The sequence below is a fragment of the Mauremys reevesii genome, linkage group 25 (genome assembly GCF_016161935.1).
Source record: "Mauremys reevesii isolate NIE-2019 linkage group 25, ASM1616193v1, whole genome shotgun sequence".
NCBI lineage: Eukaryota > Metazoa > Chordata > Testudines > Geoemydidae > Mauremys > Mauremys reevesii.
The window spans coordinates 11783274-11808780 of NC_052647.1; the positions used below are offsets into that span (position 1 = coordinate 11783274).

A 25507-nucleotide genomic window follows, 5' to 3' on the forward strand; every position below is an offset into this window, starting at 1 on the left:
CGGGGCCCCGTCGTGCCGGGCGCTGCCCAGACCCCGGCTGAGATCAGGGCCCCGTCACGCCAGGCGCTGCCCAGACCCGGCCGAGATCGGGGCCCCGTCGTGCCGGGCGTTTCCCAGCCCCCCAGCAGGACGTGCCCGTTGCCCTGATGGGCCCAGCCCAGCGCACCCCCTTTGCCCAAATCCCCGTTGCCTGGAGCGCGGGGGCAGCCGGACCCGAGGCCCATCCCCAGCCGCTCTGGGCTCCTGGTTCTGCGGCTCCCCGGTGGGCTGCAGCCGGGGACTGGTTCTGCTCCTCGCAGGCCGGATCGGGCCCTGCTCGCTCGGGCGCTGCCCCTTTTAGCTGGGGGGTGTGTCCCGGGCGGGGGGGGCGGGACCAAGGCAGCCCCCGGGAGCTGGGCTGGCTGGTCACTGCAGAGCTCTGGAGTCTGTGCCGGGGAGCCCTGGAAACTGACAGCGGAGGGAAAGGTACCAGCCCCTGCGAAACCCCCCCGAGCCCCCTGCCGCCGGGCCCCCGGGGCACAGCTGGGCCCTGGGCAGGCCAGAGACCCGGGCAACCCGCCCGTTCCCCCCACGGCGCCCGGCTGGTTCGGTGCCAGCCTGGGGGGCTCCTGGCCGGCGCGGCGTCGAGGGTGAAGGCGGGGAACCGGAGGGAACCGCGGCGCCTTTGGGGCCTGCGGCCAGCAGGGCTCGTCCGTCCCGGCTCCAGGGACCTTCGCTCAGGGCACTTCACCCGCTTCTCTGCCCCTGGTCAAAGCCCATTTGGGCCCCGCGAGGCGTCGCCGTCCCCCGATTTCACAGGGACGGTCCCGATCTGGGGGGCTTTGTCTTACATAGGCCCCGTTACCCCCCACCCCCGTCCCGTCTGGTCTCCCGACCCGACGCCCCCGACCCGCTGGGTCTCGTTAAGCCGACGCCGTCTCCTCCCTTCGCCGGGTCGGCCGGGCGGCGAGTCCCACGCGGGGACGGGCTTTCTCCCAAGGTAAGCGAGCCACGAGCCCGGCCCTGCTTCGCCGGGCGACTTTCCAGCCCAATTCCCCGGCCCCTCGTGGGGCAGGAGCCGGAGAGGGGCCCGGAGGGTCGGGAAATCTAAGTGCACCGGGGCGGCGATGGGGCCGGCCGGGGTCCATCCGAGGGGCCCAGGGCGGCCTCAGGGGCCCCGACTCCCGGCCAAGCGGCTCTGCAAGAGGCTGGAAGCGGATTTGCTGGGGTCCCCTTGCAGCAGCCCGGCGAGGGGGAGCCGGGGGCGGGGAGGGCTCCGGGCGGAAGCCAGCGGATAGATTTGTAAAGGGCCCAGTTCTGCGCTGGACTGAGCCGGGGGGAGGGGAGCTCTGGTCATTCTCCCAGCTCCAGATGTTTGTCATCAGACTCCAGCGGCTTTACCCCTCGCGGGCGGGCGGGGGGGCTGGGCCAGCCGGGCAGGGGCTCACTGAGCGGCTTCCCCAGCCCTGGGGACGGGAAACGCGGGAGCGGCCCAGTTCTGGGGGCTGAGATCGGAGGGGGATGGGGGCTCCCCCCCCCGGCCTGCAGTTCGATTCCCGGTCAGGGTCCCGGGGCCCCCACCCCCGTCTGGTTCTTAGCTCGCCCCCGCCAGAGTCAGGTCCCTGGGCCCGGCCTGGCCTCCCACCATAGAGGCTTTGGCCAGCCGCCCTGGGATGGGCATCTTGGCTTCTTCGTGCACATCTGGGCGCCAGGTGAGGGTGCCGGGCGAGGGGGGAGGGGATACGGGGCGGCCAGGGGGGCCAGGGGAGAGAGGGCAGACGGTGTCGTGCTTCTGGCACATGGCCGGGCTGGGAGATCGGGGTCAAACCCCCCAGCTCTGCCAGCGACTTGCTGGGTGGCCCTGGGCTGCTCACTTTGCCTCTCCGGGGGTAACGTGGGGGGCGTGACCCCTTGATTGGGAGATCCCAGAGGCAGGGACTGGGTCTGACTGTGAGTCTGGGCAGCACCCAGCTCAAGGGAGCTGATCTCGGTTGGCGCGACGGGGCCCTGATCTCGGCTGGGTCTGGGCAGCGCCCGGCGCGACGGGGCCCTGATCTCGGCTGGGTCTGGGCAGCGCCCGGCGCGACGGGGCCCTGATCTCGGCCGGGGTCTGGGCGGCACCCGGCCCGATGGGGAGTCACAACCTTGCCCGGGTCTCTGGACACTAAGTATCTAGCAAGGGATACCTCATTTCTCCTGCGGTCGCTGGAGGCCAGATCTCCCCTGGACGCCCCCTCCCGGGTGGAAATGCCCCTGGTTTAAGAAGCAGGGGAGGTTTACGGCGTATGTCGGAGCAGCGCCCCCAGGCCACGGCTGAGTTTGGGGCCCTGGCAGGCCGGGTGCTGCAGACACAGAGGGGCAGAGCCTAGAGCTCCCAGGCTAAAATCCCAGTTCTGCACCAGCAAAAGCAGTTGCAGAATCGGGGCCGTAAATCACAAGAGCCTGTTTCCTGCATGGAATGCAGCTGCCTCTGGTGTGCACCGCGGCAGCCGTTTGGGACAGGAAGTGAGGGAGAATCCCAGCTCTGGGGGCCGTTAAGGGGGTGGAATTTAGGGGGCGGGGCCAGTGCTAAGTTCAGGAGGCGAAGGTCTGGCTCGGGCGGCGTTTCGGTGGGTGGCCAGGGCCCGGTGACCGGCCAGGCCCCCGCCCCGGCAGGCAGGCTGGGCGCGGCGGCTGTACGGACACTGCCAAGGAGCAGCTGAGACGTGTGATGTCAGAAGGGAAGGATCAGAACCGGGATTAGCCGATTAGGGGCGATTAGCACTTAACTCCTCCGTGGCCACGTCCTGGGGGACGCTAGGAGCTGCTCGGGGAAAGTCCTCGGGCAGCCGTGGCTGGGACCAGGGACCCCCCATTGTGTGTCCCCCCAAATTCAGGGCCCCCGTCGTGCCGGGCGCTGCCCAGACCGCAGCTGAGATCAGGGCCCCGTTGTGTCCCCACATTGTGCTGGGCACTGGGACGCGTCCTGCAAGGCTGCGCCGGTCCTGGAGACCTCACAGTCTCACTAGACATGGGGGAAACTGAGGCACGGGGGGGGGAAGGACTCAGCCAGGGGATCAGAGGCAGGAATGGAACCCAGGTGTCCGGGCTCCCAAGCCAGACTGCAGCACCGCGGGGGCGGCCGCCCGGCCCCAACAGCTGCTGCTTTCAGCTTCTGCGCAGGCCCCTTGCGGGGTAGCCGAGGGGCTGGGGGGGCCAAGCAGGGGGCTGGGCCCCGATCCTGCCCCGCCCCAGGCACGACAATGGGGCAGGAGACGCACCCCCCCCGACCCCCGGCCTCAGCGCTGGGCAGGGAGGGGCCGCGGGTAGCTGGGCCCAGTCGTGCTGGGAGACGACCTTGAGCTGGTTGGGGGCTCAGCCTGCGGGGCTGGACCATGGGAAGGGGTTGGCTTGTGGGGTCGTAGGGCTGTGGGCAGGGGAGGGACGGGGCAGAAGACTGGGGGTCCTGGCCTGCAGGGAGGATTGGGGGTCCGACCTACATCAGCCAATCTCTGTCTCCCCTCATTGGAGCTCGAGGAGCCCCCAGCCTGACCCCCCCCCAGTCACTGCCCTGGGCCGTGGGGGCTGCTTGGCCCAGTTCTGTCTGGACTGGGGGCGGCGGCCCCAGCTGGGACTGGCTGGGTTTGGGGGGAGGGTCTGGGCTGGGGCTGCTCTGGGCAGGGGGGTGAGCCTGTTCCCAGGGGCCATGGGAATTGTGGGATCCTTCCTGGCACAGCCCATCTCCCCAGACCAGCCCCCCCCCAGCCCAGCCCCATGGGCCCAGCTCCCCCTGTTCCTTGCCACCCCAGTTTGGATCCCTGGACCCAGCACTTGATGCCCCAGAGGACCCCGCCCCTGCATTAGCGGTGGGTCCTTCCTGACCCCTGCGGCTGCTGAAGCCCTGAAGCATGCGGCTGTTTTTTCCCCTTTGCAGCCTCTCTGCCCCCCCTCCCCAGTCTCAGCGCTAGGGCCAGGAACGGCATCGGGGGGGTTGGCCTAGGTCCTGCCTGCTGGGGGGGGCTCTGGGCCATGTGGGGAGAGTGGAAAGGGTCCCCCAACCTTCCCCCTATTTCAGAATCTGCCCCACAACCTGCTGCCCCTCCCTCCCAGCCCCAGCTCTGTGGAGCCCCACTGCTGCCGGCCGGAAGGGGAGGATTCACACGGACGCCCCCATTTTGGGGGGCCCGTCTCCCAAGGTGCAGCTCTCCCCACGGCCCCCCCCCCCGGTCCCTGTGCACTGGCCGGACCCCGCTGCAGGGGGAGGGGGCTGAATGGCTCCGTTGTGCGAGCGAGGTGCAGGCGGCGGGGGAAGGTCGGACAATCGCTGCTTTCACGCCAGGCCCAGGCGGAAGTAGGAAAAGTCCCTAAGGGGGCCGGGCGGGGCCTGTGGCTGTGGGGGGAGCTTGGAGCATGGGGCTGGGGAGCTGGGGGGGGGATTCCGGCCGGGATGGGGGTGGGGGCTCGGTTCAGTCCCTTTGCTCCTGCAGCTCCTCCCTGGGGCAGAGACGGGGCAGGAGATCCAAAATCTGTGGGGCTGCCGCGTGGCCCCCCCCCATTGCAGCCCCTCACCCGGCCTCTGACCCCATCCCCACTGTGGGACACTGGCCTGGGATTCGGGGCAGCCCGTCCAGGTCTTTGCCACAGGGCCGGCTTTGAGGGTGGCGTCCGAGGCCTGGACGCCCCGGGGATGGGCACCGTGGAGGGGTCACTGCTCTCAGCAGCGGCCCAGGGCCCAGCGCGCCGTGGGTGGGACCAGACCGGCCTTGCCAGGGCTGCCGCGCCCGGAGCTCCTGCTAGGCAGGTGCCCCCAGCCATGGCCCCTCCTCTTTTGGGGCACTTGCTGTGGGGGGGGTCAGCGGGGGTCAGAGCCGGGCAGGTCAGGTGGTCACTGGGGGCCCCCGTGGCTTAGAACAGAGCTGGACGCAGGCGTCTGAGAAAACCCACTGCGGTGCCTCAGCCAGGAGCAATCACGGGTTTCAGATTCACTGCCCCCCCCTGCCCCCAACCCCCCCCCCGAGGCTGGGCCCAGCTGACCCGCTCCACCCCTGGCACCAGCCCAGCCCGGCGCCAGCACCATCCTGCCCAGCTGTGTAGCTGAGTCCGCCAGCTGGGATCCCTGTATAACCACCCTGCGCCCCACCCCAGAGGTGGCTGCATCTCAGCACCAGGCAAAGAGTCCCTGTATAACCAGCCCTCCATGCTCCACCCCAGAGGCAGCTGCATCTCAGCGCCAGAGGAAGGATCCCTGTATAACCAGCCCCCATGCTCCACCCCAGAGGCAGCTGCATCTCCGCGCCAGAGGAAGGATCCCTGTATAACCAGCCCCCCATGCTCCACCCCAGAGGTAGCTGCATCTCCGCACCAGAGGAAGGATCCCTGTATAACCAGCCCCTGTGCCCCACCCCAGAGGCAGCTGCCTTTCTGCGCGGCAGCGCTGGGATCCCATGCATACAGCTCCGGGCGTGAGCGGCTGATGCTGAAACCTGAGCCCCCGCCCGGACCCATGTGAGCCCAGCCCGGACTAATTGGTTCCATGTGCTGCCCAGGGCTGTGCAGCGGGGAGGCGGGGGGAGCGGATCTGCCTTAAAGGGGCCGTGCTGAAGTCTGGGGTGGGGGAGAGTTTCCCTTCTGTGACCCCCCAAAGCCGCAGCCTGGCAGCCTGGCCCTGTACGGGGCACCTGTGAGGAGAGCACTGGGACACAGGGCCCCGGGGTGTGAGCTGGGGGCCCAGAACCCGCCTCCCAGGCCTGGATCTAGAACCCAGGCGTCCTGACGCCCAGGCCACCCCCCACCCACCCGGCACATGCAGCAAGGCTGGTGGTGGGCAGGGGGTCCCTTTAACCCCATTGGATCCACCCCAACTCCCGGGTGCCCTGGGGGTTCCGGACACCCTGAGCTGGGCTGGAGGGACGGGGTGGGGGGGGGGATGGAAAACACAGACACAGACACACACCCCGGCAGCGCGGCCCCCGCCCCTCGGGTGTGTCCCGGAGCCAGCGCCCAGCAGCTCCCGGCTGCAAAACAAGCAGGAATGTGGCAGCTTCGCCCCGGCCTCCTGGCCTTCTATAGACAAAGCCACACGGGGGGCTGCGGGTCGGGAGTGAGGGGCACCGGCAGAGCTAGTTGGTGGGGGGGACCCCAGGGCTGGGCTAGCAGGGGCTGCGGGTCGGGAGTGAGGGGCACCGGCAGAGCTGAGGTGGGGGGGGGACCCAGGGCTGGGGTTTCAGGGGGCTGAGTCTGGATTGAGGGGCACTGGCATTGCTGGGTGAAGTGTCCCCCCCACAAAATGCTCCCAGCAGGGATCCAAGGGCGGTGGGGGGGGGTTGCCTGTCCCCCCCCCCAGCCCCACTCTGGCTCCTTCAACGGAGGAGATCCCCATGGCGGGGGAGGGGGCTCGGTCCCCTGCTGCCCCACCCCCACCCTGCAGCACAGCGCCCCCTAGCGCTGCACTGGGGCATTGGCCAGGGGGTCGCCTGCCGGCCGCCTCCCACCCCAGAGGTGGCTGCACTTGGGGCGGGAGCCAGGGCTTGGTGGGGCCCAGGGCACCGGCTGTGGTCAGGAGCGACGGATTTTCCAGTGTGTGGGAGCCGGGGCCCCGGGAACCGGCCAAGCCCCCCCCAGCGGCCCGGCGGCCCCTGCCCAGCCTGGCTGGAAAGTGACGGGCTCCGTGCCAGGCCTGCCCTGAGCCTGGCCCCCCCAGTGCCGGACAAGCCCCGGCCCAGCCCCCCTCTCCCGGGCCCAGCTCCAGCCAGCGCCGGCCGGGCCTCCGGGGTGACTCATCGGAGGGAAGGAGAAGGGGGCGTCCCCCCCCCAGCAGCTCGCCAGCCCCCGCCGGCTCCGTTCCCTCCCCCGCGGTCTGTCCCTCCCCCAGTCACTTCAGTGGGGCTTTCGGGAGGGGGGATCAACCCCCCCACACCACGGGGGGGGCAGGGGGCAGAGGCTGGGAGCAGAGCTGATTTTTCTAAATGCACCAGCTGGCAGCTTGCTGCGGGGGTGGGGACAAGAGCAGCCCTGGGGTCTCGCCTGGCTCGGGGAGGGGGCTGGGGGCTGGTGGTTAGCGTGGGGGGGGGCTGGGAGCCAGGACTCCTGGGGTCTCCCTGGCTTGGGGAGGGGGGATTAGTGGTCAGAGCAGGGGGCTGAGAGCCAGGACTCCTGGGTTCTCTCCCCAGCTCTGGGAGAGCAGTGGGGTCGAGTGGTTAGAGCGGGAAGGGGGCTGGGAGCCAGGACTCCTGGGTTCTCTCCCCAGCTCTGGGAGAGCAGAGTGGTTAGAGCGGGAAGGGGGAGGGGTGCCAGGACTCCTGGGTTCTCTCTCTAGCTCTGGGAGGGGAGTGGGGATTAGTGGTTAGAGCAGGGGGCTGGGAGCCAGGACTCCTGGGTTCTCTCTCTAGCTCTGGGAGGGGAGTGGGGATTAGTGGTTAGAGTAGGGGGCTGGGAGCCAGGACTCCTGGGTTCTCTCCCCAGCTCTCGGAGAGCAGTGGGGTCGAGTGGTTAGAGCGGGAAGGGGGCTGGGAGCCAGGACTCCTGGGTTCTCTCCCCAGCTCTGGGAGAGCAGTGGGGTCGAGTGGTTAGAGCGGGAAGGGGGCTGGGAGTCAGGACTCCTGGGTTCTCCTCCATTCGGTGGCTGACACTCGGTGCCTTTGCTCCGCAGGGCAGCGCCCGTCGCTGGGCAGGTGGAGACGGCTCGGGCGGGCGAAGTGCCCGGGGGCAGCATGGTGCTGGCGTCCCGTCTGCCCCGGCACAGGCAGAGCCATCGGGAGGCGCCGCTGGCTGGGGTGAGAGCGGGTCGCCGGCCGTGGGGGGTCGGGGGGAGCCTTTGGGCGCAGCTGTGGGGCGAGGGGCTCGGGAGGGAAGGGACGGGGACCCGTGGGGGGATGGGCAGTTAGGTAACGTCCTCGACACAGCCGGGCCTGGTTCATTTCCCCCCGTGGGGCTCCCCTGAGGACCCCTCCCCCAACATCCCCCCCCCGAAGCAGCTGCCCCTCGGGTGGGCGGGGCAGGGGGGTCCCCAGCTTTGCTAAGGGCTGGCCGGGGGGAGGGGGCACCCCGCTCTGGGCAGGGCAGGGGGGAGCGTGGGGGGGGGGGGGCTGTGTCCCAGCCGGTCCCAGAGCCAAGGCCCCGGGCTGCCTCCCTGTCTGGCGCCCTGGGGGTAACGCCCCCCCCCGGGCCTGGGCTGAGACCTGCCACGCTCGGCGCACAGGGGGGCACACACAGGCCCGAGCCCCCCGGCCGGGGCTGGATGGGAGCCAGCGCCCCCTAGGGGAAGGGCCACGAGTTGCCTTTGCCTCAGTGTCCCCGACTGGGGGGGCTGCAGGGGGGTCGGGGGGGGGCTGAGCCTGGCCCCAGCGGCAGGAAATTCTCACGTAGCCGCCTGTGAAACTGTTTATTTTTAGAGCAAATCGCTGCCATATACGGAAAGGACCCGGGCTGTGCGGGCCGCCCCCGCCCCCAGTGCTCCCCCCCCATTGCCCATCCCCCGCCGCCTGTGCTCCCATCCCCCCCATTGCCCATCCCCCGCCGCCTGTGCTCCCATCCCCCCGCTGCCCAGCCCCTGCCGCCTGTGCTCCCATCCCCACTGCCCATCCCCGCTGCCTGTGCTCCCATCCGCCCCACTGCCCATCCCCGCCGCCTGTGCTCCCATCCCCGCTGCCCATCCCCACCTCCTTCTGCTCCCACTTCCCATCCCCGCCCCAGTGCTCCCATCCCCGCTGCCCATCCCGCACCCCTCACCCTCTGCTCCCCACTGCCCATCCCCACCCCACTGCCTGTGCTCCCCACTGCCCATCCCCGCCGCCTGTGCTCCCATCCCCGCTGCCCATCCCCCTCCCGGTGCTCCCCACTGCCCATCCCCTTTCCTGCCCCCACTGCCTGTGCTCCCCACTGCCCATCCTCTCTCCTGCCCGCCCACTGCCTGTGCACCCCACTGCCCATCCCTCTCTCCTGCCCCCACTGCCTGTGCTCCTCCCCACTGCCCATCCTCTCTCCTGCCCCCACCTGTTCTTCCCCGCTGCCCATCCCCACCCTCTCTGCTCCCCTGCTGCCCATCCCGCAGCCCCTGTGCTACCCCACTGCCCATCCCCTCCGCCACCCCTCCCTGTGCTCCCACCCACCCCTTCATCCCCACTCCCATGATCCCCCTTTGCCTGCTGCAGTCTCCCCTATCGCCCATCCCCCCACCTCCACTGCCCTATCTGCTCCTTCTTCCCTCCCCACACCTCCCCTGCTCTCCCCCCACCCCCCATTTCTCCTGCTTCCTCCCGCTCCCTCCAGCTGGGTTATAAACCCCAGATTGTTTCTCAAATCAGTCACCAAAGGGGCCGGGGCTGGGGCCGGGGGGGCCTTGGGCTGGGAAAGAGACTTGGGTTTCCACTTCTGTGCCCCCCCAGCTCCTTGACTGAGGGGCACCGGCAGAGCAGGGGGGGCTGCAGAGCTGGGGGGAGCCCAGGGCTGGGCTGGCGGGGGCTGCGGGTCGGGAGTGAGGGGCACCGGCAGAGCTGGGGGGGGGCAGGGCTCTGGTGAAATGGGCAGAGGGCCTGATCCCTGCGCTCTGCCCCCCCGCCCCCCCCAGGCCAAGGCGGCTTCCGGCCCCAGAAGCTGCTTCCTGGGTTTGTGCCTCAAAGCCCCCGCCCCTCCCCGCTTCTATTTTTAAACCGCTTGTTTTATTTTCCATCTGATGCTTTAGCTCTGGAGCCCCCCCCCCCCCAGGGCTGCCGGCACGGGTGGGGCTGGGCCTGCTCTTCCTGGGGCGGGTCCGGGACCCTCCTGTCCCCATGGGCCTTATCGCTGCAGCAGGGCCTGGGGGGCAGCGTCTGGCGAGATGGGAGCATGTGCGGGGACAAGGGCCAAGGACACGGCACTCACAGTCGGGCCAGATTTTCAAAACACCAGCCCCCCCTTACATCCCCGCCGCCCTGTCCTTGCACCCCCGCCCCTTACACCCTGCCCAGCCGCCCCCACCCCTTACACTCTCTGCCCAGACCCTCACCCTTACACCCCTAGGCCCCCAGCCCCTCACACCCCCGCCCAGCCCCACCAGCACTTACACCCCGCCCAGCCCCTACACTCTCCCACCCAGCCCCAGCCGCCCGCCTGCTGGCGCCCCCCCCCCCCCATTACCAGATCGCTTGGGCCCCGGCAGCCCGGTGAACCCCGGCAACCGGCGGGTGATGCCACCTCGGTCACCATGGCCACGGCGGGGGCTGTGAACTATTTTCCCTCCTTGATTTTGTTGCTCCCTGGTTGGCTGTTGGGGGAGGGGGCAGGCAAAGGCCCATCGACCCCAGCGGGACATGGAAAAATCAATGGGCGGCTGCCCGGGGGGGGCGGGGGGGGGGGGCTGTGAACAGCCCCCGTCCAGCAAGGCCATTGGTGCGTTTCCGCTGGCGGGAGGGGCCGTGTGTCTCCCCCCTGGCCCGGCAGCTTCCCCGGCGCAGGGCTCTGCCGAGGTGCGTGGGGGGCGCGGGCGAACGCGGGGCTGGGGGGGGGGCGGGTGCACCCCGAGAGCCCAACCCCAGCTCCCCACTCCTGGGTTCTCTCCCCGGCTCTGGGAGGGGAGTGGGGTCTAGTGGTTAGAGCCGGGGTGGCAGCCAGGACTCCTGGGTTCTCTCCCTGGCTCTGGGACGGGAGTGGGGGCTAATGGGTAGAGCGGAGGGGCTGGGAGCCAGGACTCCTGGGTTCTCTCCCTGGCTCTGGAAGGGGAGTGGGGGCTAATGGGTAGAGCGGGGGCGCTGGGAGCCAGGACTCCTGGGTTCTCTCCCCGGCTCGGGGAGGGGAGTGGGGGCTGGTGGTTAGAACAGGGGGGCTGGGAGCCAGGACTCCTGGGTTCTCTCCGCGGCTCTGGGAGGGGAGCGGGGGCTGGTGGTTAGAGCCGGGGGCCGGGAGCCAGGACTCCGGGGTTCTCTCCCCGGCTCTGGGAAAGGAGCGCCATCTCCCACCCCGAGCCGCGCTCCTGTCCCGCTGCCAGGCGTCGATGTGCTGGGCAGAGGGATCCAGCCCCATCCCAGGGAGGCCGGACCGACCCCGGGGGGGCCGCTTTCCCCCTCCCAGCGAGACGCTGTCATGGCCCAGTTCCCAGCCCCCTCCCCTGCCCAGCGTCAGACTTTCCAGAGGCCTGGCACCGGGAATGACCCTGCCAGGAGCTCAGCCTGGCCAGGGGGCTGGAAAATCCCTGTGGCTCCCTGGCCCCCATCCCCGGTTCTCTGCGCCCGGCTCCGTGGCAGAAATGCCCTTGGCATGACGGTGCCAGGGGGCCAGATCCCCAGCAGGCCCCAGCTGAGCTGCCAGGCCAAGCAGCTCACGTTAATGCCTGGCTTGGGTGTGGGGTCCAGTGGTTAGAGCAGGTGGGGGTGAGAGCCAGGACTCCTGGGTTCTCTCCCCAGCTCTGGGAGGAGAGTGGGGGCTGGTGGTTAGAACAGGGGGGCTGGGAGCCAGGACTCCTGGGTTCTCTCCCCAGCTCTGGGAGGAGAGTGGGGGCTGGTGATTAGACCAGGGGGGCTGGGAGCCAGGACTCCTGGGTTCTCTCCCTGGCTCTGGGAGGAGAGTGGGGGCTGGTGGTTAGAACAGGGGGGCTGGGAGCCAGGACTCCTGGGTTCTCTCCCCGGCTCTGGGAGGGCAGTGGGGGCTGGTGGTTAGAACAGGGGGGCTGGGAGCCAGGACTCCTGGGTTCTCTCCCCGGCTCTGGGAGGGGAGTGGGAGCTGGTGGAGGGTCCCAGGCTCCACACTGGGTGGGGGGTCCCTGCTCTGGGATCCAGGCGTGGCTGGAGTGGGGAAGGGCCCCCCTGTCCCCCTCCGCCCCGGCCCAGGGCTCTTGGGGGCAGGAGTGGAACGAGTTGGTTGAGTCTCAGCCCGTGTAGGTTGGGGAGGTCCGGAGGCGCCGGGCAGGGGACGCAGTGGGTCAGCGGGAGGCCATGTCCCTGCCCCCGCGGCTGGCTGAGCAGGCTGGGGCCGGACGCCCCATAGGACCCCCCAGCGAGCGGATGGGGGAGGACGGGATCCAGGCTGCTGGCACCCGGCCCAGCCTGGCGGGGCCAGGAAACCAGACGCAGCAGATGGGAAAGTGCTGGGGGGGTCTGGGCGCTGGGTCACCGGGAGGGCGAGAGCCGGGGGGCGGGGGGCGGACTTGGAGAGTCAGGCTTTAAGCAAACTGGGATTGGGGGACGGGGGCTGGGAGAGCCAGGACGCCGGGGTTCTCCCGCAGCCCTGGGAGGAGTGGGGGCTGGGGTTAGAGCGGGGTGGGGGCTAGGACGGAGCCAGGACTCCTGGGTTCTCTCCTGGCCCCTGGGAGGAGGAGTGGGGGCGGGGAGCAAGGACTCCTGGATTCTCTGCCCGGCTCTGGGAGTGGCGTGGGGGCTGGTGGGTTAGAGCAGGGGGGCTGGGAGCCAGGACTCCTGGGTTCTCTCCCCGGCTCTGGGAGGGGCGTGGGGGCTGGTGGGTTAGAGCAGGGGGGCTGGGAGCCAGGACTCCTGGGTTCTCTCCCCGGCCCTGGGAGTGGCGTGGGGGCTGGTGGGTTAGAGCAGGGGGGCTGGGAGCCAGGACTCCTGGGTTCTCTCCCTGGCCCCTGGGAGGGGAGGGGAGGGGAGGGGAGTGGGGACTGGTGGGTTAGAGCAGGGGGGCTGGGAGCCAGGACTCCTGGGTTCTCTCCCCGGCCCTGGGAGGGGCATGGGCGTGTAGCGGTTTGAGGCAGGACTCCTGGGCCAGGCAGACCCCTCGGGAATAGGGGGGCCTGGAGCTCGATGGGCCCCCTGCTCTGTCTCCTCCCCCAGCCGTGTTCCCAGCCGCGTCGCTGCCTCTCATTGCAGGTCGAGGGGCCGCGTCGTCCCGCTTGCTAAGAGCTCCCGGGATTTCGGTGACGGGCTGAGGCTCGGACACGGGCCAGGATGGCGCAGGTGCTGCACATGGAGTCTGGCTTCCCCGGTGAGTGCTTGTGCTCGGGGCTTTCCAGAGCTCAGGTGTGAAACCAGGAGTCAGGGCCTAAGTCTGCCCTGAATGTGGTTTTGGTAGAATACAGCAGCCTCGCTTCCTGCCCGGTGCAGCGGTGCTGTGGGGTGTTGTCAGCAGCTGCGCTCCACCCCAGAGGCGGGTGCATTGCAGTGCTGGGCAAGTGATCGCAGTATTAACGGCTGCTGTGCCCCACCCCAGAGGTGGCTGCACTCTACCCATGTGATAAGGAAGCTGCCTGGGCACCTAGAGATGGTAAATGAGTTTTCTAAGGATCTTTGGGTTTCTCCAGGGCTCAAGGAGCTGGATAAACCCAGATCCCATGGGCCTAACAGTGTTCCTGGGTTCTCTTCCCAGCTAGGGGAGTGGGGTCTAGTGGTTAATGTGTGGGAGGGGCTAGGAGCCAGGACTCCTGGGTTCTGTCCCCAGCTCGGGGAGGGGAGTGGGTTGGTGAAGTGGGGGCTGGACGCCAGGACTCCTGGGTTCTACCCCCAGCTCGGGGAGGGGAGTGGGTTGGTGAAGTGGGGGCTGGGTGCCAGGACTCCTGGGTTCTACCCCCAGCTCGGGGAGGGGAGTGGGTTGGTGAAGTGGGGGCTGGGTGCCAGGACTCCTGGGTTCTATCCCCAGCTCGGGGAGGGGAGTGGGTTGGTGAAGTGGGGGCTGGGTGCCAGGACTCCTGGGTTCTATCCCCAGCTTGGGGGGGGAGTGGGTTGGTGAAATGGGGGCTGGGTGCCAGGACTCTGGGGGTCTAGTGGCTCAGTTTCTCTCTCTGCAAACGGGGGCGGGGGAGTCAGCTAATGCCTGTGCAGTCCCAGTGCCCCCCATGGACCCCTGCCCTCCCCCCGCTTGCAGGGAAGCCCACCCCGACCTCCCCCACCGCCTTCGGGGCCCAGGAGCCGCAGCTGCCCTACTCGGTGGAGACGCCGTACGGCTACCGCCTCGACCTGGACTTCCTGAAGTACGTGGACGACATCGAGAAAGGCAACACCATCCGGCGGGTCCCGGTGCACCGGCGGCCCCGCTACGGCTCCCTGCCCCGCGGTGCCGGCTCCTGGTGGACGTCCACCGAGTCGCTGTGCTCCAACGCCAGCCTGGACAGCCGCCACTCCTCCTACTCCTACTGCGCCCCCGGCTTCTACCCCCAGTGCGGGACGGGCGCCTTCAACGCCCGCGTGGAGAAGACCCTGCTGGACGCCCGCAAGAAGCTGGAGGACCAGGCGGGCGAGCGGGCCGGGCCGGGGGGCTTGGGGAGCCTCTCGGGCTCCACCAGCTCCCTGGTGGGCGGGCAGCCCCCGGGCAGGCTGAACGGCTCGCAGGCCGGCTTCACCCCGCTGAGCTCGGGGCTGTCGACGCCCGTGTCCCCCAGCCCCGGGCACCTGCAGCACGTGCGGGAGCAGATGGCCGTGGCGCTGCAGAAGCTGCGGCAGCTGGAGGAGCAGGTGAAGATCATCCCGGTGCTGCAGGTGAAGATCTCGGTGCTCCAGGAGGAGAAGCGGCAGCTCAGCGTCCAGCTGAAGAGCCAGAAATTCCTGGGCCACCCGGGCGGGTTTGGGAAGGGCAAAGGCAGGAGCGAGCTCTACATCGAGATCCCGGAGGAGGAGGGGGTCCCCTCGCCGCTGGGGGGCACGGAGGGCTCGGCCCCCCTGAGCCCCCCGCCGGCGGCAGAGCGGCGGGAGGTGAGGTCGGTGGGGGTGGGGACGTCGGAGCCGGGGGCCAGGCGGAGCGTGGGGGTGGGGGTGTGCGAGGAGGAGCTGGCACCGGAGGGGCAGCGCCAGGCTGAGCTCGCCCTGGCGGCCAAGGTGGCCGTGCTGGAGAAGCAGCTGCAGCAGGCGCTCCGGGAGCTGCAGGGGGCCCCGCCGGGCACGGCCGGGCAGGAGGGACGCCCCGGCTGGCAGCAGCAGGAGGTGCCCGTCAAGGCGGACACGGTCAAGGTGATCCAGGTGCAGCGGGAGCCGGAGATCGCCGCCAGCACCGCCACGGGCGTGGCCCACCGGCCGCAGCGGGCGCAGAGCCTGGAGACCAAGGAGCCGTACGGCAGCCTGCGGGCCCTGACGCTGGGGGAGCCGCCCCAGGCCGTGGTGGTGGAGACGGCCTTCCCCGTCCACGCCGCCGCGCCCCACGCCGCCCCCGTCCACGGCGTCAAGAAGATCAGCATCGCGGCCGAGCCCGGCGGGGGGGAGACGGGCCCGGGCGGCGGAGCCTCGCCAGGTAGGGCCCAGCGCAGGCATCGGGGGGGGGCCGTGGCCTGCCTCCCCCGTCAGCTAGGGGCTCCCTGCCCCCGGTCAGTGCTGGGGGGGATTACTGGGGGGCTGGGCTAAATGGAGGAGAAAGGCCCTGTGCCCTGTCCCCCCCCAATCCAGCACCCCCAGAGAGGAAAGGCCCCGTGTTCCCCCCCCATGCCAGGCCCCCATCCAGCCCCAGCAGGGAAAGGCCTCGTGTCCCCCGGTGCCAGGCCCCCATCCAGCACCCCCAGAGGGGAAAGGCCTGTTCCCCCATGCCAGGCTCCCCATCCAGCACCCCCAGCAGGAAAGGCCTCGTGTTCCCCGTGCCAGGCTCCCCATCCAGCACCCCCAGAGAAAGGCCCCGTGTCCCCATGCCAGGCTCCCCATCCAGCACCCCCAGAGGGGAAAGGCCCTGTGTTCCCCCATGCCAGGCTCCCCCCATCCAGCACCCCCAGAGGGGAAAGGCCCCGTGTCCCCCCATGCCAGGCTCCCCCCATCCAGCACCCCCAGAGGGGAAAGGCCCCGTAGCCCATTCCTCACCCCCCCGTGCCAGGCCCCCCCATCCAGCCCCCCGCAGCAGGGAAAGGCCCCATGTCCCATTCCCCACCCTGATCCTGCCTCTCTGCTCGTCTCCCCGCAGCCTCGGCTCAGGGGGGCCTCAGATCTGGCACGAAGAGGCAGGAGGAGGCCCCGGAGCTGGCGGGCAAGAAACGTCTCCAGTTTGTGGGTGTGAACGGCGGGTAAGGGGAACCACGGAGCCGGCTGCACGGCCGCTGGGGGGCGGAGCCGCCCCCGCCCCCGGTGGCCATGTCGTGTAGGGGGTTAGAGCAGGAGAGGGGGGGGGGTGGCCAGGACTCCTGGGTTCTATTGGCGTTTCAGGAAATGGGGTTGTAATGATGCTGCCTTTGGTGGGACACTTCTGAGAGCGTCAGTTCAGGACAAATGGCCGAGAGCCGGGCAGTCAGAGCCCAGGCTGGGGGGCACCAAACCAGCCAGCCAGAGGGGACGTCGGTCTCACCCCACTGGCGAACCACACGTCACACACGCAATTCCCTCAGACACTCCAGTGTCCCCACCAGGGCCACTCGCTATGGGGCCGAATGGTTATGAAAACCAAGGCCCCAGGAAAAGGGAAAAGGTTCTGCCGACCCCAAAGGACCAAGCCCCAGACCCAGGTCACTCTACAAATCAGACCCACAAATCACGCTGGTGCCAAGCCTTTAGGATCTAAAATCAGGGAACAGATACAGCCGAGGGCTAGAACTGGTTACATGGGATCAGTGACATCCTGTAAGGGCAAAGTTCTGGGTTCAGGCTTGGAGCAGGGATGGAGTAAACGGCAGGTTCAAATCAAGTCTCTGGAACATCCCCCGCTGGGACGGGTCAGTCAGGCCTTTGGTCAGAGCTTCAGTTTGTAGCAGGTCCCTCCAGAGGTCAGAAGCAGGACTGAAGACAAAATGGAGGGGTTTCTAGGGCCTTTTATACTCTCTGGCTGTGGAAAGGCCCCTCCATTCTTACTGTGGAAAATCACAGCAGCAAGATGGAGTCTGGAGTCACATGGGCAGGTCACATGTCCCTGCAGGACTCAGTTTACAGGCCGACGCCATCGTGTCCATGTTAGTCTGAATGTTCCCAGGACAGCTCAGCGGTGGGTTGGCGTCTCCCAACGTCCAGTGTCCGTTAGGTGTTTCTTGACTGGGCACTTTCTGAAAATAGCCCTGTCACGGAGTGGGGGGGAGTCGGGGCCCTGCACCCCACTCCTGCGATTCCCCGGGACTCTCGGCCAGCCAGTCACACAGCAGGGTTATTGGCCGACAGGAACACGGGCCCAAGCGGAGCGTGTAGGCACAGCCAGGACCCCTCAATCAAATCCTTCTGGGGGGTCCAGGGAGCTTAGACCCCAGCCTGGGGTTCCCTGCATTGCACCCCCAGCCCCAACTGAAACTAAAACCCCTCCAGCAGCTCTCCCCCCCACCCCGCTCCTCCTCTCCTCTGTTCAGTCTCCCGGGCAGGTGTCACTTCTCCCCACCCCCGTCCTGGCTCAGGTAACAGCTCAGGGATCTTCCTTCAAGGGACGCCCCCATCCCCAGTGTAACCCCCCTGCGACATTCCCAGGTCAAATCCGCCCGGCTCCCTGCTCGTCCCAAGCCCCTTCTCAAGACGCCGACCAAACGCTTCACTGAGGCTACTTAGCATCAAAGCACATTGAGCCACAAGTACAGAGCCAACAGTCCACACACACACCCACCCACACACACACAGCATCATCGTAACCAGCAAATCATCACCTCTGTACAGACACCTCACGGGGCCTCCTTGGTACAAGATTTGCTGCAACTATATCCCGGTGGCTGCAACAATGATCTATACGGTCACAGTTCATGTCAATAACGTCACAGGGGCCTAGTGGTTAGAGCAGGGGGGCTGGGCGCTAGGACTCCAGGGTTCTATTTGCCAGCTGTGGTGGGGAGTGGGGTCTAGTGGTTAGAGCGGGGGGGGGGGGGCGGAGCCAGGACTCCTGGGTTCTGGGAGGGGCGTGAGGCCTGGTGCTGCCCTGCCAGCTCTGAGCCCGCTCCCCACCTCAGGTATGAGTCCACCTCCTCGGGCTCCAGCACGGCCGAGAACTCCTCTGACAACGAGAGCACGGAGAGCGAATACCATGAGGCCAGTGAGGGGCTCCCTGCGGGGCAGACGGAGACCCCCAGGCCCCCGGCGCCGGCCCCCCAGAGAGTCCCTGCAGAGAGCGACATGGTAACAGCAGGGGAACCCCCCAGAGCAGCACCAGGACACGACACTGGGTAACTATACAGGGGTCTGCACCCTCGTGCAAGGGGAGTGGGGGCTAGTGGCTAGAGCAGGGGGGTGGGGGTGCAGGGGTTAGACCAGGGAGCCAGGACTCCTGGGTTCTCTCCCAGCTCTGAGAGGGGAATGTTGTGGCAGGGATTTGTCTGGATCCTAGCTGGGCTAACGTCTTCGGCACCTGGTTGGGCTAATGGCTTCCGTCTGTCCTGCACCCCCACGGCCGTGCAGCTCTCACCTCCGGCTGCCTTGCCCTGGCCCTGCTGCCCGTTAGACCCGACATAACCCCTTGGGTGCCACTTTCAGTGACCAGCTGCCTCTGCAGGGCTCAGGAGCAGCACTGCCCCATATAGACCCCCTGCTCCATCCCTCCCAGATTCAGGACCCCCCCCCCAGTGGGGAAGACCCCACTAGCTCCCACCTCTCGTTGCAGGACAGGACTCAGCCCGGAGCTGTTAGCGGCCTGTGAAACCCTGCAGAAGTACCTGGAGAGCCCGGCCATGCTCATGGACAAGGAGATGGTAGGGAGAGAGAAGGGGCCTGTGTGCGGGTCTCGAACCTGGGACCTCAGGGTGCGACAGCCCAGGCTGCTGCTGCCTGAGCTGCGGGATCTAAACCCAGGGCCGTTCACAGAGCAGCGACTGGGGGGGACGACAGTGAACTCTCCTGGTGCAGGCGGCGGGTGCAGGCAGGACTCCGGGGTCCTCGCTGCTTTCTGCTGGCCCAGCACACACCCCGCCAGCCGAGGGCCGCAAGCCACGGCCCAGCTTCCTGCCCGGCAGGTGGTTTAATGGACGCAGAGGAATTAACAAGAATAATCCCTAAAGCTCAGATCCCTTTGCAAAGCAGGTCACAGGTTCATCATCTGAGAAACTGAGGCCCGGGAGGGGCCGTGACCTGCCCCAGCTCACCCAGCGGGCCTGGGGCAGAGCTGGGAGGAGATCCCCAGGCTCCTGAGGGCCAGTGCGCTACCCATTGGGCCATGCTGCCTCCCTCTTGGCCAGCTGCAGGGAGCACCCCGGGAAGGGCCAGGCCAGGGGTTATACAACGCGAAGCCCGGCCAAAGGGGCCGCAGCGGGGCTCAAACCGGGAAATTCCCCAGCAGGATTCTGCCAGCAAAGCAGAGCAGCACCAGGAGGTGAAACTGCCGTGGCCCCACCGTGAAATGAGGATCCTCGTTCATGTCCGCTGAGAGAAACGGGGGTGGGGGTGGCGAGTTAAACAGCAAAGATTTGCTCCTGTTCATTCCTTGTACTAGGGTTAGAGGGTAAAGACCCCAGGGCCCCGTTGTCCTGGGTCAGAGCAGGGGGTCTGGGAGCCAGGGGTGACGGGGTCGGTCACAGAGACCCCCTTGGCCTGTTGTGCTGAGTCTACCTCTGCGCCCGTTTTCCCTGCCAGCCTGGGACTCCAGCACCCTGCCCTGTTGAGCCAGACACACCAGCCTGCTGCAACCCAGACCCAGGTCTGAACCACGGCCCCCCAAAGCTGCAGCCTTAACTGAAAGCAGCTCAGCAAGTCACCTGTCTCCAGCACCCAGACCCCCAGCTCCCATGGGGATCCAAACCCCAAATCAGCCGTTTTACTCCGTATAAAGCGTATCCAGGGTAAAGTGTCCGTCCTCTGTCACACTGACAGAGAGATGCACAGCTTCGTAATGACCCCGCACAAGAGACCTTTTGCATAAAACGTGTTCCAGTTACATTATAGTCACACTCATTAGCATATTTCCATAAGCATATGGAGTGCGACGTCACACCAGGACTCCTGGGTTCTGTCCTGGCTCTGGGAGGAAAGTGGGGGCTGGTGGTCAGAGCAGGGGGGCTGGGAGCCAGGACTCCTGGGTTCTGTCCTGGCTCTGGGAGGGCAGTGGGGGCTGGTGGTCAGAGCAGGGGGGCTGGGAGCCAGGACTCCTGGGTTCTGTCCTGGCTCTGGGAGGGCAGTGGGGGCTGGTGGTTAGAGCAGGGGGGCTGGGAGCCAGGACTCCTGAGTTTTGTCCTGGCTCCGGGAGGAAAGTGGGGGCTGCTGGTCAGAGCAGGGGGGCTGGGAGCCAGGACTCCTGGGTTCTCTCCCCGGCTCTGAGAAGGGAGTGGAGTCTAGTGGTTAGAGCAGGGGCCATGTCACTTCCTCCCAAAGGCTGCAGGCGACCCCCCTCTCCCCATCTCCCCCCAGAAGGCCGCCTACACCCTGGTGCTGCAGGACTGGCTGCAGCTGTCGTGCCACAGGGAGGCCGCCCCCGAGGCCGTGGGGGGGCGCCTGGCCGCGTACCGCGCCCTCTCGCCCCGCCTGCTGGAGTTCGTCCTCAACATGGCGGACGGGAACGGGAACACGGCGCTGCACTACAGCGTCTCGCACTCCAACTTCCCCGTGGTCCAGCGCCTCCTGGAGACCGGTGAGGGGCCACGGCGGGGAGGTCCGGCCCGGGGGGTGGGGGCTAGTGGTTAGAGCAGGGCGGGGGTAGAGCCCGGACGCCTGGGTTCTATTCCAGCCCAGGGAGCTGGGCTGTGGGGGCTAGTGGTTAGAGTGGGGAGGGGTGGAGCCTGGACTCCTGGTTTCTTTTCCAGCACTGGGGGGTGGGGTTGGGGCCTAGTGGTTAGAGCGGGGTGGAGCCCGGACGCCTGGGCTCTATTCTAGCCCAGGGGGGTCTCCCCTCTACTGACTCTGTTTCCCTCCCCAGGCCTGTGCAACGTGGACAAGCAGAACAAGGCGGGCTACACGGCCATCATGCTGACGGCGCTGGCCGCCACCCGCGCCGCCGCCGACATGGCCACCATCCGGCAGCTGCTGCAGCTGGGGGACGTCAACGCCAAAGCCAGCCAGGTGTGGGCGGGGGCAGGCCGGGGGCGCGGGGGGGGGATCTGGCTGGGAGTGCGGGGGGCTGGGGGCAGGCCGGGACTGGCCGGTGGGGGCTGGATGCACAGGGGCCTGGGGTCTCGCTGGCTAATGATGATAAATGCCCTGGCTTGTGGCTAGGAGCCGTTTCCTGGCCGCGGTGGCGCCCCGGTGCGCAGCCGGGGAGGCAGCTGAACTAGTCTGGGTGCGACCCCTTCAACCCCACACAGCCCCCGTCCCACCCACCTTCCCTACGGTCTCCTCCCTCAACCCCTCCCGCTCGCTCTCCCCTCCCCGCACAGGCATCCCCCAACCCTCCTGTCCCCTGTGGACTCCTCCCCCCCATGGATGTCTCCGGAGATCCGGCCCCCCGGCCCTGCCCCCCCCCCCGCCCGCCCCATGGATCTCTCCTGAGATCCGGCCCCCCGGCACTGCCCCCCCGCCCCATGGATCTCTCCTGAGATACAGCCCCCAGGCCCTGCCCCCCCCGCCCCATGGATCTCTCCTGAGATCCGGCCCCAGCCCTGCCCCGCCCCGCCCCACGGATCTCTCAAGAGATCCGGCCCCCCGGCCCTGCCCCCCCGCCCCATGGATCCAGCCCACAGTGCCCTAACCCCGGGCTCCCCGCAGGCGGGGCAGACGGCGCTGATGCTGGCCGTCAGTCACGGGCGTCAGGACATGGTGCGGGCTCTGCTGGCCTGCGCGGCCGACGTGAACCTGCAGGACGCCGACGGCTCAACGGCCCTGATGTGCGCCTGCGAACACGGCCACGCCGAGATCGCCCGCCTGCTGCTGGCCACGCCCGCCTGCCACGTGGGCCTGGCCGACCACGTGAGTGCCACGCCCGGCCGGGGCCCTCGAGGTGGGGACGGGGGGAGCCCCAGCTGTGCAGATACTCTGCGGGGGTCGGGGGAGCTTGTGCTAACGAGGCGATGTCCTGATTTGCATATTGGCCTATGCATCAGCCCACCGCGTACCCATTCCCCTACGGGCGGGAGCCCCACGTCTCGGGCCGGGCAGGGTGGGTGCTCGCTGCTTCGGGGCAGCCAGAGGGGGCAGGCGCATCGGGGGGGCTGCGGGGCCCGGGCGAGTCAGTCCCCTGCCGTCCCCGCCGGCCGCCGCTGACCCCGTCCCTCCGGCAGGACGGCAGCACGGCCCTGTCCATCGCGCTGGAGGCCGGGCAGAACGACATTGCCGTCATGCTGTACGCCCACATGAACTCCGCCAAGCCACCCTCCCCGGTGAGTGACGGGTGCCCCCCCGCCCCCCGCATGGCTCCCCCGGGTGCAGACAGAGCCTGGCCTGGGGCGTGTAACCCCCCCCGCCCTCCCGGAGCAGGGCCATGCCAAGGGGGTGTCCAGCTTTCCTGGGCTTGGGCCCTGTTTTCCGGTGCCCCCCGCCGGCTCCCCCAGCCCCCAGTGGCTCTAGCAGGGGGAGCCGGGGGGCAGAGGCAGCAAGCGGGCCAGGCGGAGCTGGGGGCCGGCAGCCCCTCGGCCAGGCGGGAGCGGGTGGGTCAGCCCAGTGCCTGCAGAGCCTGGTGTCCTCTCTCGGGGGTGGGATGGGGGGGCAGTGTCTTGCCTGGGGGGCAGGCGGTACCCAGGGGGTCTGTGGGGAAGCGTGTCACACACACAGACACCTGCAGATGCAGACAGAGCCGGGTGGGCCACACACATGCTGGGCTCTTCTGGAGCAGCCGGCGCAGCTTGGAGCCGGCTGGACCCCGGGCCGGGCCGTTATCCCGGCTCTCAGAGACGTTCCCTGAGCACGGCTGAGCGGCCGACCTGGGCCGGGACTCGGCAGCCCTGGGTCCGAATTCTGGATCTGTTGTGCATGACCAGTGGCGTGTCCCGGCCCCACTCCAGGCCTCAGTTTCCCCAGCTGTAAAATGGGGCCAGGGAGCAGGCGGACGGGGCCAAGGTCGACACTGAAGCCGAAACGTTCTTTCCAGGGGACCCCAAAGCCGCTGAAAGCCGAGGCCGCAGCAGCCGTCCTGCCCCCCGAGGCTCAGTAGCGGAGGAGGGACCTGCCGTGTCCCCTCGGCCCCCATCCCCGGCAGCCCCGAAGACACCGATCAAGATGTGGGGGGAGGAAGAGGGTGGGTCTCGAGGGAACCCGTCCACCCCGAGCACTGAGACTCACGCAGGCCCGTCCCTCCTGTGGGCCGAGCCGAGCCACTGGAACCTCTGCCCCAGCCGGAGCCGGGGGCGGCTGCTGCTTGCTGCTGGGCGTTGGGGGCAGCACGGACGCGAGACGAAGGAAGCCGGAGACAAGCTCGGCGGCGGAAATCTGGCAGCTGCGTTTTCTGTGTCTCCGCTGGCTTTGGTCCCACGGGGAAGGACCCACAACCACTGGGCCTGCCACGGCCAGGTTGATAGGCTCCACTCCAGCAGCAGCTGCATCGCCCTGGCCTGCCTCCGGCAGACACCGGATTCCCATCCGGGGCCATTCCACACGTCATGGAAAGTCACGCGAGCCGGGGGCTCCCCTCCCGTCCCCCCGTCTGGCTGGAGATGGGGGGGGCTCTTTGCTGCATTGTGGGTTCTCCGTCCAGCATCAGGTGACAGACCCAGACTCCTCCTGTGTGTGACACCTTGGGCAAGTCACAGTCTGTCGCTCTGTGCCTCAGTTTCCCCTCTGGATTTTTTTCCCCACTTAAAACAGCTCTCTCTACTCAGTGTTATTTCTGTGATGGAAGCAGCTGGGGCTCTGTTTCTAGAATCGACTTTAAAGGGAGCAGGTTTTTAAAAAAAAACCCTTCCTAAAAATGCCAGGCTGGGCAATTTGGATGGCTTCATTACCCTACCTGGCCAGTAGGGGGCAGCACCTCCTCGCTCTATGTACCTACCTAGCGCTATATCGCTTTTAACTGCAACGACAAAACGTTTTTCGATACCAGCCCCTCCCCAGAGGCGTTGCTGGCCGGGCAGAGGCCGGGCAAGGCCTTGGCCCCGAGGTGTGTGGCCAGCGCTTTAAACAGCAATTCCCAGCCGAGGCACCAGGCCGGTCTGTAGATGAATCGACGCCACGAACGCCCCGAAGGCGCGAGGTGATTCACCGCCCGGCCGGGGCTGGGGCTCGGCGGGTGCAGGCGGGTGCAGGCGGGTGCCGCGGAGCAGGGCCCGGCTGGCTGCAGCGGTTTAGTTCCCACAGCTACACGCTGCCTTGGTACGATCCAGGTGGGCTTTTAGGGTGACGTCTTCCCCCCCCCCCCCGAACATTGGGGGCTCGGGGCAGAGCCGCGGTACAAACCTATCTCTGTAGCTTCTGTTTGCTGCCTGACCCCCCCCGCCCCCACCCCCGGCGTGTTTATTGCCCAGGGTATCGGTCCCCTCCCCCGCACACTGGGCTGTGGCGGGGGGGGGGGGGGGGGCCTGTTTAGTCGCACATACCAAGAGGTGTATTCGCTGATGTCAGTATTACCTGCAGCCCACTTGTAACCTGCTCAAAATAAAGCTATTGGGAAACCGATGCGCTGGGTTGGGGCCGTTAAACATCAGGGCAGTGACGGGTGGGGCTGGGCCCAGCTCTGCTACTGGCCTGCTGGGTGACCTAGGCTGAGCCACTTTGCCCTCCATGCCTCAGTTTCCCCTCCCTCCCTTTGTCTGGTTAGACTGTGAGCGCTTAGGGCAAAGACTTTCTCACAGCACGTCAGTGCAGGGCCTGGCGCGACGGGGTCTGGGCACCACCCGGCCCGACGGGGCCCTGATCTTGGTTGGGGTCTGGGCGGCGCCCGGCGCGACGGGGCCCTGATCTGAGCCGGGGTCTGGGCGGCGCCCGGCCGGGCCCTGATCTCGGCCGGGTCTGGGCGGCGCCCGGCCCGACGGGCCCTGATCTCAGCTGGGGTCTGGGCAGCGCCCGGCCCGACGGGCCTGATCTCGGCCGGGGTCTGGGTGGCACCCGGCCCGACGGGGCCCTGATCTCGGCCGGGTCTGGGCGGCGCCCGGCCCGACGGGCCCTGATCTCAGCTGGGGTCTGGCGGCGCCCGGCCCGACGGGCCCTGATCTCGGCCGGGTCTGGGCGGCGCCCGGCCGACGGGCCCTGATCTCGGCGGGTCTGGCGGCGCCCGGCCCGACGGGGCCCTGATCTCGGCCGGGTCTGGGCGGCGCCAGCCCTGATCTCGGCTGGGGTCTGGGCAGCGCCCGGCCCGACGGGGCCCTGATCTCGGCCGGGGTCTGGGCAGCGCCCGGCGCGACGAGGCCCTGATCTCAGCCGGGGTCTGGGCGGTGCCCGGTGTGACGGGGCCCCGCTCTCGGCAGCACCCAGCAGGCCATGTGGACAATCTCAGTCTCTGTATCTCTAACTGCTGCCGTAATACAGCTCCTATGGACGGGGCCGTCTAGCCATGCAATCGCAGCCTCACCTGGGGCGCGTTATTGGCCAGCCAGCGCTCGGCCTTCACGCTCTCGTCTCAAACCCCGGGCCAGCGACGCTCCCTGCCCAGGGCAGGGCAAAGCCAGCCCCAGGCTCCTGCCCCCGCAGGGGAGCCCCTGGCACTGGCCACACAGGCTGCTCGACGCCAGCACAGGCCAGGGCTGGACCCCCCCCAGGCCAAGCGTCCCCAGCTGGGGGGGGGCAGCACGTCCCGTCCCGCAGCAGCAGGGAGCCCCTGGGGCGAGGGTGAAGGGCCAGGAGCCTGGAGCTGCTGCCGCCCTATGGCCCATCCCCCCCGCACGGGACCAGCTTCGGCCGTGCCTCAGGCCCTGCGCCCCCATGGGATTTAGGTGCCAGCAACTGGGGGGGGGGGCTGGGCACCTGAGCCTAAGTGA

At 68.4% G+C, this 25507-nt stretch overlaps 1 protein-coding gene across 2 annotated transcripts; it reads left to right on the forward strand.

Annotated features, from left to right (window-relative positions):
• Window positions 1–390: 390 nt before the first annotated feature.
• On the forward strand, window positions 391–24070 carry KANK2 (KN motif and ankyrin repeat domains 2). Of its 2 annotated transcripts, XM_039515124.1 has the most exons (12): window positions 391–465; window positions 7607–7730; window positions 12753–12867; window positions 13744–15099; window positions 15754–15853; window positions 17699–17911; window positions 18346–18433; window positions 20082–20301; window positions 20587–20729; window positions 21372–21572; window positions 21884–21982; window positions 22690–24070. In XM_039515124.1, the coding sequence occupies exons 3-12, from the start codon at window positions 12831–12833 to the stop codon at window positions 22750–22752; spliced, it is 2520 nt and encodes an 839-aa protein (XP_039371058.1). In that variant the 5' UTR covers window positions 391–465; window positions 7607–7730; window positions 12753–12830; the 3' UTR covers window positions 22753–24070. The 2 variants fall into 2 exon arrangements, with proteins under 2 accessions (XP_039371058.1, XP_039371059.1); XM_039515125.1 differs by lacking the exon at window positions 7607–7730 and having other exon boundaries at window positions 440–465.
• Window positions 24071–25507: the final 1437 nt, after the last annotated feature.

What these genes read in the sequence shown, in the direction of transcription:
- KANK2 (XM_039515124.1), top strand. Translation starts at nt 12,831, where the DNA reads ATGGCGCAGGTGCTGCACATGGAGTCTGGCTTCCCCG. An exon ending in CCAGCGCCTCCTGGAGACCG is followed by an intron (nt 20,302 to 20,586) that starts GTGAGGGGCCAC and finishes TTCCCTCCCCAG; the next exon opens with GCCTGTGCAACGTGGACAAG. An exon ending in ACGTGGGCCTGGCCGACCAC is followed by an intron (nt 21,573 to 21,883) that starts GTGAGTGCCACG and finishes TCCCTCCGGCAG; the next exon opens with GACGGCAGCACGGCCCTGTC.